We start from the raw sequence: 12,865 nt of genomic DNA, 5'->3' as shown, positions 1-12,865 counted from the left end.
TCAGTCACCGTGAAAGCTCGTCAGGACAAGACCAAAAGCAAGCTCTACTTGCTGACCGCTACTACTCGAGGGGGTCGAGGATACAGGTTAGTACTAGCGAACAAAGGGAACCATCCGATCCAATTCATGCCTCCATCAATCAAGCAACGGCAACTGTGAAGCAGCAGGAATTAGCGTGTGAGGCGAGGGAGCACAAGTCTCGCCAGAAACACCGGCGTCGTACGTCCAGGAAGAAAGAAAAAGGGCGCCGCATCAGTGTCTCTCTCTCCTCCTCGGCTCCTCCATCTCCTTCCTCCTCTTCTCTCCCCCGGCCCCGTCACAGGTGACCCAACAAGCACGCCATTGCAAAGCTGCTGCAATTAAGGCAGAATGGACTCGTCATGCACAGCGTCTGGCCTTCGATTGGTAGGGTGCTGCTTTTGCATTCTTGCTCGCTTGCTCTTCTAGACGCAAGCCTTCGCTTCCCTTCCATTCCCTTTCTTCCATGCCTTTACCGCGTTATTCCGACCTGACGATCCGTTCTTCCCTCCCACCTCGCTCGAGCAGCACACTACATATGCATCAGCATCATGCATAAACCTTCCCTTCATCCGTAATCCGTTATAGCAGGTTCCTTCTTTTACCAGTTTCTGTAACTATTTCTTTCTGAGCTGAGGGCTCAAAGTTGCAGATTCCAACTGTCTGGCTCATCATCCATGGATGCAGCGGCAGCGGGCAGGGGCATCGTCATTCCAGCGCTGCTGTTCCCACCGCCGCCGCCGCCATTGCCGTCTTACTCTAACTCTTATTCTTATTCTTCCACTTCTCACCATCCACCCATCACGAGCTTCCCGATCCTGGTGCTCACCGTGCTCGGCATCCTCACCACCTCCGTCCTCCTCCTCACCTACTACGTCCTCGTCATCCGATGCTGCCTCAACTGGCACGGCTCCTCCGACGTCGCCAACCTCATCGCGCGCCGCGGACGCCGCCGCGGTGGCAGCAACCTCCCGGTCTCTGGCACGCCCGCCGAGGCGCGTGGGCTCGAGGAGTCGGCCATCCAGGCGTTGCCGACGTTCAGATACAGGAAGGCCATCAAGAACGCTGCTGATTCAGCTCCCACGAGCGAGTGTGCAGTGTGCCTCAGCGAGTTCGAGGAGGAGGAGAGGGTCAGGATGCTGCCCAGCTGCCTCCACGTCTTCCATGTCGATTGCATTGACACTTGGCTCCAGGGCAACGCCAACTGCCCACTCTGCAGAACAGCCATCACAAGCCACTGCCTGCTTCCATTGAATCAGCTCCGGCGGCCCGAGGAGCTAGTCATCCAGGTCACCACCGGCACTGAGGAAGAAGAAGAAGGCGCACAGGCACCGCAGCAAGAAGCCAGCATGTCAATGGCGGCTGTTGAATCTGCAGGACATACTGCTGCAGATCAACAGGTCAGTAGTGACAGTGAGAGGAGAAAGGGCAACAATGCAAGGCATGTAATCGATATCAGCAGTAAGGGGGATGAGTGCATTGCGGCGAGAAAGGATAGAGATGTTCTTCCATTGAGGAGGTCCTTCTCCATGGGCTCACTGGGTGGTGGGGAGGTTCACCTGCAGATTCAGAAGGTTCTGCAGAGGAACACTCACTTCCACGGGGATGACCGTGACAGCAGCAGCGGCAGCTCAGTGTAGAGTAGAGATTTTAGTTTGATCAATTGGCTCAATATTCTTTTGCTGAGGAAACATATTTCTTGGGCCACTATGCTTGCAAGTTTTTCTTTTGTGATGTTCTTTTCCTTTTTTTTAGCAAAATGCAAGATGTTCTTTTCCTTTTTTTTAGCAAAATGCAAGATATATCGAAATTGGAGAGTTCTTAATGACGATTTATGTGTTTTAATGTTTAACTCAAGATGGACAACTTTTCACTGAAACTATCCATCAGAGAAATATGAGACGTTTCCTGCTTCTGAGTCCATGAAACAATGCATCACTATAGTTTCATTTGGCTGACAATGGCCTTTAAGTTGCAGACACGTGCAAGCCCTGAATGATCATATGGTCATAACAAGGACTCACTAACTACAGGAAAAAGATGACAACAATTTTCAACTTTCAGGTTTAGTAAGTGATGCATAAGAAACTAGGACAACTAAGTGCATAACAGAAAGTAAATCATCTGATGATGGAAGAACAGAGCCTCGGCCTAGAAGCTGAAACTTCAGACTTCAGATGTGAACCAAGGAAAATATAAACAGAAAGGACAAAAGGAGAAACCTTTTAGATTTACTTTCTATATTGATCTAAACCCCAGACCTAAAGGTCTCACCAAACACTTATTTTTACTTCTTAAAAAGCACAGCATGTGGAAATTACTGTCTTAGATACATCATAGCTTGACAGATCAGGTCTTCCTTGTTGCAGGAAACTGGCAGTTCACCAAACATTGATTTCTGGTCTCCAAAGAACTGTAGTTCTGTACTACTACATGTAACAAGAAAACTCAAATTCCTCAACCAATAGTTGCATCAACCTCCTAATTCTTTATGATGTGAACATAGGTACATTTTAGACAGACTGTTAAGTCTTCTAGATGATACAGAAGGTTGCTTAATGGAAATCGCTAGATATACAAACAAAATTTCTTCTACCACGAACTAAACATCAAAATGTTATAATAATAGAAAAGATAGTGCCTCAATACTGAACTAAGATATTAATGTTGCACAGCTTTGGCAGAATCAGAATCTGTTTCCTGCTCCTGAGGTTCAGGCAATGCATTTGCTGAATCTTCAGGTGACAGGGATGCAAGAGCCTTTGTCTTGATCTGGTTGTAGAGTCGAATAGCTTCCTTGAGCTCATCCCTAGCATCAGGACCATGGCTTCGCCATGAATCAACCACTCTCTTTTGGAACTCCATAGCCAGGGCATAGCTGCAGTCAGAAACAAGAGGAGATAGTTCAGATCAATTCAATGTTCGAAGACAAAGCAGCTTGCTATTACTACAGTAAACAGAACTTAACATCTTAAAGCATCGTGAAGAAAAAGAGACGTGTTAATTCCCTTAAATGTTAGCATTTGAAATTAAGAATTCAGTGTAGTTTTGGAAAGTCAGATCTGAACCCTGTGCTTGTGATATAGATATTAATATTAGCCAGCCACTATGCTGCATACCTAGTTTGTGTACACGAGACAAAAGGCATATATAACTGAATTGTAATCCCAGTATCTAACACCCAACAGTATGGAGTGTGCTAGAATACTCTGCACATTCTACATCATAACCCGTATCCAATATATGCTAACCCATCCACAATAGCTTCAGAACATGTGCTGCAAAAAAGATCTCAGTTGCAGAGGGGCGTGTGAATTATCTTAGCACGTCCAAATTATGTGCCTGGTTATATTAGATTTGAAGCTATCTAAGATCATGCTCAGGATTGTTTCATGAGAAAAAGAAAGAAATCTTTGACTGAAATCTTTGATTGTAATGCATTTCTGAAATCTTACCTTCCCATTGCATTGTATGCATTAGCGAGGCTCTGACAGGCCTCGATAGTATCTGAATGGTGAGGTCCCAAGGAAACATCCATGACTTCTTTTGCGAGTGCAAACATCTGTGCAGCAGACTGTGGTCGGTCCATCTCCATGTACGCAGCACCCAAGTTGTTATACACATACCCTACTCCATAATGCTTTGGACCAAAGCTGTCCTTCATCCTCTCCACCGCATCCTCCAAGTACGGGACAGCTTCAGAGACCTTCCCGGTCAAGAGAAGCAGCCAACCAATCCTCGCTGCAACATTGCCCTCCATGTGCTGTGCCTGAGGGATCCTCTCAAGCATCCCCAGGCTCCTCTTCAGCAAAGATATCGCCTTGTCAAACTCGTTCACCATCTCATACAGTGAGGATACCTCAATATACGCCTCTGCCACATTGTCGGGTGCGGCCAATTCTTTCTTCTCTAGAATATCACAAGCAATCTGCAAGCACCTCTTTGTGTCCCCAGCCTTCTCCTGGTTAGCGAGCGCCTTCGCCATGGATATGAACACCAGAGCTCGTATCTCACTATCCTTCTCCACCTGCTTAGCGACATTCTTCAACACCCTGACAGCCTCATCGAACTGTCCCAATGCGATTTTGATGTTCGCTGCATCAATTTCAGCATGCAGGAGCTCAGGGCCAGCCAAACCCCAGCTCTTCATCACCTTCTGCGACATCTCATTCTGCTCCAGCGCCTGCTCATGCTGCTCCAGCCCAGTGTATATGACCCCGAGCAGCCGCCTGTCATGCGCACCCTCCACCGAGTTCTTTCCGAGCGTCGACTCGTGCAGCTCCAGTGCCTTCTGGCACAGTGGCAGCGCCTGCTTGAAGTCGAGAACGGCGGCGTGCGCCTCCGCGAGGTCCCGGTACGCGGCGCCCAGCTCCCGGCTGCCCGGCGGCAGAATGGACTCCTTGAGATCGAGGCAGGCGCGCATATCGGCGAGCGCCTCCTCCCGCCTCCCCAGCGCCGTCTTCACGTTGGCCAGCTGCAGGCGCACCGCGTGCGCCACGGGCCTGACGTCGAACCCTTCGGATACTTCCCCAAAGGCGGCGGCTTTATCGGGGAGGAGAGGGGAGACGAAGCGGAGGGAGCGGGAGAGGAAGGAGAGCGAGTCGTGGAAGCGGGAGAGGTCAAAGGAGGCGGAGCCGGCGAGGTGGAGGGCCATGGCGAGCGAGACGGCGTCCGAGGCGGAGGCGTTGGGGCTCGCCTCGAGGATGTTTAGGCATCGAAGGGCAAGGGAGAGGACGCGGGATGGGTCCGCGGAGCCGGATGCCTCGAGGTGCTGGCCGAGCTTGAGGCAGGCGAGGGCGAGGCGCTTGTCGGAGGCGGGCACGGCGGCCTCGAGGCGGGAGAAGGCCGCGAGCATGTCGTTCGTTGTCCTCGCCGCCTCGAACACCTCCTCGGCGGCGTCCGCAATTGCGGCGGCGGAAGCAGGGACGGGAGGCGGTGGTCGCGAGGAGAAGTGGCGGCGGGGTGGCGGGGGGAAAGGGCTTAGGGTTTTGCGCGTGGGAGTCGGAACGGGGGCCCGCAGGCGATGCCTGAGGAGGAGGGAGGCGGCTCGGCGCAGCGCCATGGCGAGCGCTTGCTGGTTAGTTACGGCAGAGGCGGCGGCCGGCGGCGAGGGCGAAGAGTGGAGGGAGGAACGCTAACGATGGGCTAGGCTTTCGGTTTTACTAGATCACGTGAGAAGATGGGCTGGGCCGTCTCTTGGGCTGCTAATCAAATCAAATTTACCATTTTGGTTCCAATTCGGCCCATATCGCCGCAAGCGTTTCTAATCTAATCCTTGAAAATTAGTGCTCATTCATATATTTTTTTAAGAATAAGGAACCAATATTATCCCAGCCTCCGCATCAAGACATGCACACGGCCGTTCATTATTACAGAGTTGTTTTCAAAACCGGACAGACCAGGTAAATAAAGTAACAATCTCAAACGCGTAACCATGGCTAACATAGTTCCAGCACAAATTTTATTACTGAACCGTCACCATGATATACGTATGTATCCTACGTCTCCACTAACAGATGCTCTATTTTAGTATCACACTAGCATGCCCAAACGCGGAGAAGGCGCTCTATTGTAGTATCACTAACAGGCCAACAATGGGTCCGACCAAAAAAGGAGGCAAAGGAGAGCACCTGAGCTTGCCAAACCAAACAACCTACCAATACCATCGTGGTTTGCTTAGCTGGCTGCACCACCGGCAAAAGCTCATGGCATGATGCAGACACCTAACGAACGAACAAGCGATCTTAGATAAGTCCTCCGACAAGTTGTTGCCCAAACTGAAAAGGACCCGAGAGAGAACGACTGATTACGGCTAACCACATCACAAGTTGTTGCCCAAGCTCAGAACGACTGATTCGATCAGAGGTCAATGCCCAACGAACACGCAGCGGGACCTCAATGTATGCAAAAATTTTGGTTGGGAGAGGAAAAACAATAGATGCTTCTCACCTCACCATCGTTTTCATCAGTGAATTGTATTCACCGCAATAATTTGCTAATTTGTTTTCTTATCGCATTGGTATAGCAAACCAGATTCAGTTCTCTACTTCTGTTCATCCAACAATTTGCTACTTTGATTTCTTATCATACTCAATTAACAAAGTCTCACATATGAATTTACCAAAATATATGTATCCTCCATCTCTCAAATATACACCTGCGGTCATCTATATTACCAGTACTTCGTAAGAACCAATTTATGCGCTTAAAAATGCAATTCGGGCGCCGATAAACGACCTCATGAGCACTGACCAGAACTGGACAAACCGGCCAATATGTACTGACCACCAGCAGGATCTCGTGTTCACAGCTGCTTCAATCCGTCGGAGAAGCATGAGCTGAATTGCGCCATCTCGGCCTCCGGCAGCACGACGCCGATCTCGATCCCGGCCTGCGTGTCGCGGCCCTCCGCCAGCGACACCGTGCCCGGCGTCTTGTCGATGGACACCAGCTCGACCTTGTTCGGCCGACCCAGGCCGAAGTCGGCGTCATACACGCCGTAGCGCGGCGAGCCACCAACTGACATGGGGTGTTCCGGGACTAGTGACAGGATCTTGTGGAACCACCCGTCGGCGCCGTCCAGCACGCCGCCGTCGAGACCTTTGATGGATGCGCCTATCGCTGCGGCCGCGGTCACGACGCCGTCGGCGCCAAGCAGGTCCCCCATGTCGACCTCGACGAAGCACGGACGGAGGCAGTTGCCGAGGTACTCCTGGGGGATCGGCGGCGCGAGGCGGCGACGGCATTCCACCGAGAACAGCAGGTGCGCGCGCTTCTTGCAGGTGTAGCTGCCGTCGACTCTCGCCAGGCAGGCCCACGCGAACGCACACGCCACCGTGAACGCCGAGCAGTGGACGCGTCCACCGCCGTTGGCACTCGCCGCGCCCTTGGCGACCACACGCTGCTTGAGCTTGTCAATGCAGTCGCGGGTGAGCACGAACGACGCGATGACCAGCTTCGGCGGCGGACCTGGCGGCGGCGGCGGAGGTGGGCCTTTGGCTGCCAATTGGCGCATTTCGTCGAGCGTCCTGGCGGCAAGGCCCTCGGGATCCGCGACCACGTCACGGTCCAATAACGGTGGTGGCACCTCGGCGGCGTCCTCGCCGGCAGCCACTCGGCACTGGCCGGCCCAGGTCTTCACGAAATGCATGTAGCTGGAATCGTCACAGGCCACATGGTGGATGGACACGCCGACGGCGAGGCCCTGGCCGGCGAACACCGTGACCTGCGCCGACGCGAGAGCGAAGCTCCCGTCCTCCGTCCGCGGGAGCTGCGGCACCAACTCGTACAGCCGGGCAACATCCCTCGGGCTGCCGCCGGAGAGCTCCTCGAAGTCGTCAGAGCTCTCGGCGACGGTGAGCTCGACGCCGCCCCCATCCCCACCCGTAGAGTAGAACTCGTACCCGCCGCCCCCGTCCGGGCACGGCCGGACGCAGCCAAGAAGAGGATAGAAGCTGTGCAAGGCGGCGGAGAGGGAGGAAACGAGGGAAGGCAGGAGGTGGGCGGTGAATTGCTCGACCGGGTGCGGGTAGGTGTAGAAGAAGACGCGCTCGATCGGGCCGGTGAAGAGCCAGGGTACGTCGAAGAAGGTCAAGGGGAGCACGCCGCCGGAGGCCGGAGGCGAGGCCGCCACCGTGATCTTGTCGAGAACCTTGGTGGCCATGGGAATTGGAGGCCCCTCTGCTTCTTGCTGCTGTTGCTGTGGTAGTGGAGTAGCACTAGTGCGGTTAGCCCCTGTGCCTGCAGCTGCAGCAGGGAGAGGAGAAGAGAAGAGAACTAGACAAGGGAGGGAAGTGGTGACCAGATCAGAAGGGTGATTCAGATCCACCAAACACAAGCACTAGAACAAATTGTTTAGTTCTGACGGTAGTTGGAAATGTGACCAAAATCTGTCCCTCTCTCCTGCTGCTGCCTTCTGATTGTTTCCATTGTTAATAGCTGGCAATGGCCTTCTCTTGTCTCACTGCTTTTCTGCAAGATGTTGAGGAAGGACAGGCTCCCTATCCAAGAGCACAAAAAACATTGTCAGTGACAGACTGACAATTAGTGCTGCAGTAACAGTAATGAAAATTCTGGCCAGAGAATAAACTGACAAGCACAGGCACAAGCTACAGTAGTGTTGAGCCAATCAGATGGGATGGGGTGTTGCACTCGTGTCTGTCAGGCAAACAGGCAATCAATGGCAACATTGTCAAATGCTTGTCATTACATGTCCTTTCAAAGATGTTCAGGACTGAAGATTCAGAAAATTTTGGGATGAGTTAGGTCTCTGATTGAAAAAAGGTTGACAATATGTGTCGGCGCCATGTGCTTACCATCAAGGAAGATGCCTTTGGCTTTGGATGGCTCCACTTTGATTCTCTCATCTGGATCATGTCCTTAATCTCATTTTTCTAGAAGGAAAAAAATAGGGGCCCCAAGAGAGCAACATCCTGCTAATTACATAGTTTAGCATAAGGTTAGACCATGGAAATAGTTCCTAAACTTGAATGCACACAGAAATCCTGTAGGTAAGAAAACACCGCCCAAACCTTAAGATATTCAAGGCCACCGTTGTGGTTGGAGCAATCGCAAAGAGGAAAACGTTGCACCAAATGCAGTTGCTACGGTCTTTGAATGATGGTTACTTAACAGTACCAGACTGTGTTAGTAGTACTGGTGGTAGATAGCAACAAAGGAAATTGCTTTGACGTGAAGGGATGAACAACCAAACATACGCGCACCAAACCAACTGAATGGAGCCCCTCCAATCCTCATTAAGGCTACGCCAGTATCAACTCAAAAGTCACAAAAATATCTAAATCTGTAAGGAAATCATGAGTTCAAGATCGTAGATAGTCTTGCTGATCTAAGAGAGCAAATCAGAAAATGGTGAAATGATTATTTACTTTTGCTGAAGGAGCTTGTACTCCAAAGTTTGAGCACGCAGTTCTTCAGAAGGACGACCATGGGCATCACTTAGGCACAGAGATGAAAATGGAAAGATACACTCAGTTAACTGTCCTTGATGGGGTTTCATCAGATAATACAAGTGCTACGGCAATCCAGTGGCATATTTCAAAATGAAAAACTATTCAGACATTAATCGTAGTCATAACTCATAAAGTAGTAGTATCAGAATTTCCGAAAAAATGTAGTAGCATCAGAATGGCAAAAAGGTTTCATAGAAGATATAATAAGCACATAACATCGAATTACAATTTTTTTCATTGTGCTTTCTTGACGCCAGACATGCTAACCGTAGGAACACGAGCTACTCCGTATGTGTGAAGCATAACATCCTAAACTACCTAGATGCAATTCGGGAAATCACAACAGAGATATGACCGAGCATGATCTCTTACATTGCTCAGGAACTAAATTACAGTACCATTGTTATCTACTTTCACCCAAAAACAGCAAAATGCACAGCACAAAAATGTAGTTATCAACACCATGAGACATTTTCTTTAGGCGTTAAGGAAAAAATAATAATAACCACATTTAAGAATACTATGACCTCGTCATTCATGACACAAATAGACAACTATAGCACTACCGCATCAAATCGAGTCTAAGCTTACAAAGACGCATCACAACGTAAAGGTTTACCTTCTTCCTAGTGTTTTTTCTCACTTGTGAGTTGTGACTGAAAATGAACCGCAAATACAAGCACACAGATTAGGAAAGGTTAGCTCCTAGACTGAAATTACCCTGGCAAAAGTCTATGTTTCTCCGCTCGCTACAAAACCACAAAATAGTTATGCACACTGGCATCTAACTGAAAACATCAGAATATTCAGAACTAGAGAAACAATGCAAAAAGATAAATCAGATATCAGTAAACCATAGCCACAAACTAAGCATCGGAATATTCACGTTGGTATCAACAAAGAAGCAAAAGATGATTTTCTCTCTTTCGTCAATAGTGTTTTTGAGGATAAAAATTTGAGTAGCTGCCGGAGATAGTCTTACGCATCACATGCATGCCATTTCCTTTTCTTTTCTTTCTTTTTTTTGCATAGTTTGGAACTGGATCATGGAGTCAAATCAAAGCTCACCGTAACTGAACCACCTTGGCCAAAGAGCACCAAATCAAATCAGGGGTTTACTCGAGTGTCATCTCATCCTCGCACCAAATGAGAGAGACTTGACGTATCTGAAAGGGCAACAAATCGAACCGCGCAAGAGCAAGGGAGGAGGTGGCGGTGTGGGGGTAGCTCAACCTGTGCCTCGTGTTCAGTAATCAGTAGGAGAGGGTGATGACGAGGAGGGTTTCCCAGCGCCGGAGAGGAACCGAGAACCCCCGCTCGTCGGCGGCGTCCGCGTCATGGGCTCGTGGCACTTGTCCCAACCGCGAGGCCACACTCCTCAGCAGAGATTCATGTGGGCAAAACAACGAAAACTTGGTCCACTCTTCAATGCTAGAGCTAGGAGCAGGCAGACGCCAACCCGCGCCACCGCCGTCCGCGCGTGCGCGCCGGCGCTGCCGCGGGAGCATCTCTTGGGGAGCTAGGCCCGAGAGCGGCGCGCGGGGGCTGGAGGCAGCGCCTAGTCCCGTTAACCTGAAGGATAATGTCGCGGGAAGCATGGCGGCGGGCTAGCGGAAGTCGGCAGCGGCAGCCGCGGCGCGGCCTCGCCGGTAAGAAACTTTACATATTGGCCCTGATATTTTTCATAAAACGCAGATCGCGATAGTTAACCGCGATCCGATATCTTGCAGTAAACCCCTAAGTTGGATCGTAATTATTAATTGCGATCCGATATCTTGCAGAAAACACCCTGTTTTTTTTTATCGCGATCCGAATATTTGCATAAAAGCCCTGGTATCAATTGGACGGCCGACTCGTTTGGCCCTCGCTCTCTTCTCCCTTACCAGCTTCTCCCCCCGCCTGTCCGCCGCCCATGGCCGCCGCGCTCCCCACCCTTCCTTCGCGGACGGAAGAGCAAAGCCCGATCCCCCGCTCAAGCCAGCTCTCCACTCCTCTGCTCTGCTCCCGCAGCAAGCGATCGAGCAGCCGCGGGCGAGCTCACGAGGCCGGGCATGTGAGCTTGGTCCGTGGCGAGCGCGCCTTCGTCTCCTCCCTGACTGCGACCGGGAAGGCTCAGCTCGTGGCAGTTGAGCGGCGCGGGGTCGATCAGTGTGGCTGCTTCAAGGTTGGGCCGGGAAAACCTTTCTTAGCAAAACGTTGGGCTGCAAATTGCAAATTCATTTTCTGGTGTTTCAGTATTTTAGGCCCAGGAGGCCCATTACTTTTTGGGCCTAAAACGTACTAAAGCCCTTCAAGTATTTTGTTTTTTAAAGCAATAATAAGCAGCCTCCTCTACCCAAAAAAAAAAAAAGAATCAAAATAATAATGACAGCAGTCAGTCTTCCTTTTTTTTTTTTAGTTTGATAGCAGATGTTTTATCAAAGTATGGTGCTAGTCTAGTTAGAGACGATCCTCATCTATGGCTAGATAATTTCTCGAATTTTATAACTAGTCGTGTGGTCAGCGATTTAGGTCTAGTGGAATATTTTTTCCACTAAAAAAATTAAAAAAACAAAACGGCAGTCTGGCCAAGCAGAACAAGCTCTTTGGAGATAAGGAAAAAAACAGAAAGCTCTTGAGCAGAAATGATGGAGAGGCGCCACAAGCACAATTTCCAAGGCATCCGTTTATCATCGATAATATAATGCATCACCCTAGCTTTGCTCTCTTTGCTGTTCAAGCTTTATCCTATTTGGAACAAGTGTTATTATGGTGATCACAGTTTGTTTGGAGGCCAAAGTTTGCATATTTTGACTCCTCCATTACAAACCATCTTGCAAAGAGCCAACGACAGCACGTCCCTTTGTTCCAAGACTGCACTAAAGCAACTGCACACAACACAGACATCAGTTTTGCTTTCCATTTGGTTCTTTATGGTTAGGGATCTGTGCCAAAGTTGGTTGATTAGTGGGGTCTAATTACTCTCAAGTGCCATAATAAGCTTGCCTTTGTGCGCTTAGCTTTGTTTGACCGATGACCAGCTTCTTGACCAGCTCAATCCTAATAAATACTAATCCATCTAAAACTTACAAGACACAAGGAGCCAAAGAAAACAAAAGTAAAGAAACCGCATCCAACTTTAAAAGACAACTCCATCTGAACTTCAGGGTCAGTTTCTCAGGCCATTTTATAAGCCATAAACCAAACCATATGCAAGGAGAGATAAAACAGCACAATTCTTTTTAAGAGAGAAACATAACACACAAATTCTGCGTCCTTATCTGGTTCGCAAAGTTTGAGCTTGTGAAATATAGTAGCGGCGAGTTTCTTGTCTTTTGAGACACTGATAAGAACAAACTTGACACACTGTTAGGGCCGCCTAATCACAGGCTAGCATCCTAGGCTACCTAACCATGTGCAGATCCTCTTAAATTAACCCACATTAATCACGCGTTAAATTTACGGCTTGATTTGCTATGATCGATAAAGAGGGCGAATCACAAAAGTCACTGACCTATCCCTATTGTTAAATCAGCTACGCATTCGTCGTGTTCAAGGAGATTACCCAAGGTTTCGAGGTTCTTGCTTAGCTTGTTTTGCATGCAGCAGTTTTAGAACATCTGAACAGTTAGCTGTACAATGGCGTCAAAAAGTCTTAGCGTAGTAGCTGTAAAAGAAATTGTTTTAGCTATTAGCTTCTGATCTTAAACGTATTACTAGCCTTTTGTAATGGATTCAGTAAGAACATGCCTGAATGAAATTGTAGAGTACCAACTTCCCAGGTACCAGACTTTTGTACTGTTCTTATCTGATGACTAAAATAATAATCACTGTATTTGATTACATCTGTCTCAATTGTTGCAATGCGATGACCATTGGGTTATCAAAACTTCCCA

The 12,865-nt window shown here is 49.3% G+C and overlaps 3 protein-coding genes across 10 annotated transcripts; 1 reads left to right on the top strand and 2 right to left on the bottom strand.

The window, feature by feature from the left end:
* The first annotated feature begins 236 nt into the window (after positions 1-236).
* LOC133920319 (RING-H2 finger protein ATL1-like) lies at positions 237-1,841 on the top strand. Its single transcript, XM_062364927.1, has one exon. The coding sequence runs from the start codon at positions 696-698 to the stop codon at positions 1,656-1,658; it is 963 nt and encodes a 320-aa protein (XP_062220911.1). The 5' UTR covers positions 237-695; the 3' UTR covers positions 1,659-1,841.
* A 645-nt stretch (positions 1,842-2,486) lies between these two features.
* Positions 2,487-5,171, bottom strand: LOC133920899 (protein KINESIN LIGHT CHAIN-RELATED 2-like). The gene is made up of 2 exons (XM_062365526.1): positions 3,474-5,171; positions 2,487-2,896 (listed from the first exon to the last, which is right to left on the bottom strand). Exons 1-2 carry the CDS (start codon positions 5,078-5,080, stop codon positions 2,680-2,682), a joined length of 1,824 nt encoding a protein of 607 aa, XP_062221510.1. The 5' UTR covers positions 5,081-5,171; the 3' UTR covers positions 2,487-2,679.
* Positions 5,172-6,108: 937 nt separating this feature from the next.
* On the bottom strand, positions 6,109-11,105 carry LOC133920898 (coumaroyl-CoA:anthocyanidin 3-O-glucoside-6''-O-coumaroyltransferase 2-like). Of its 8 annotated transcripts, none has more exons than XM_062365521.1 (6): positions 10,059-11,105; positions 8,907-8,975; positions 8,550-8,821; positions 8,334-8,453; positions 8,112-8,251; positions 6,109-8,018 (listed from the first exon to the last, which is right to left on the bottom strand). In XM_062365521.1, exon 6 carries the CDS (start codon positions 7,679-7,681, stop codon positions 6,323-6,325), a length of 1,359 nt encoding a protein of 452 aa, XP_062221505.1. In that variant the 5' UTR covers positions 7,682-8,018; positions 8,112-8,251; positions 8,334-8,453; positions 8,550-8,821; positions 8,907-8,975; positions 10,059-11,105; the 3' UTR covers positions 6,109-6,322. The 8 variants fall into 8 exon arrangements, with proteins under 8 accessions (XP_062221505.1, XP_062221503.1, XP_062221502.1 ...); XM_062365519.1 differs by having other exon boundaries at positions 8,112-8,175; XM_062365518.1 differs by having other exon boundaries at positions 8,334-8,450.
* Positions 11,106-12,865: the final 1,760 nt, after the last annotated feature.

The sequence above is a fragment of the Phragmites australis genome, chromosome 6 (assembly GCF_958298935.1).
Source record: "Phragmites australis chromosome 6, lpPhrAust1.1, whole genome shotgun sequence".
Lineage (NCBI taxonomy): Eukaryota > Viridiplantae > Streptophyta > Magnoliopsida > Poales > Poaceae > Phragmites > Phragmites australis.
This window is presented reverse-complemented; position numbering and strand designations above follow the sequence as displayed.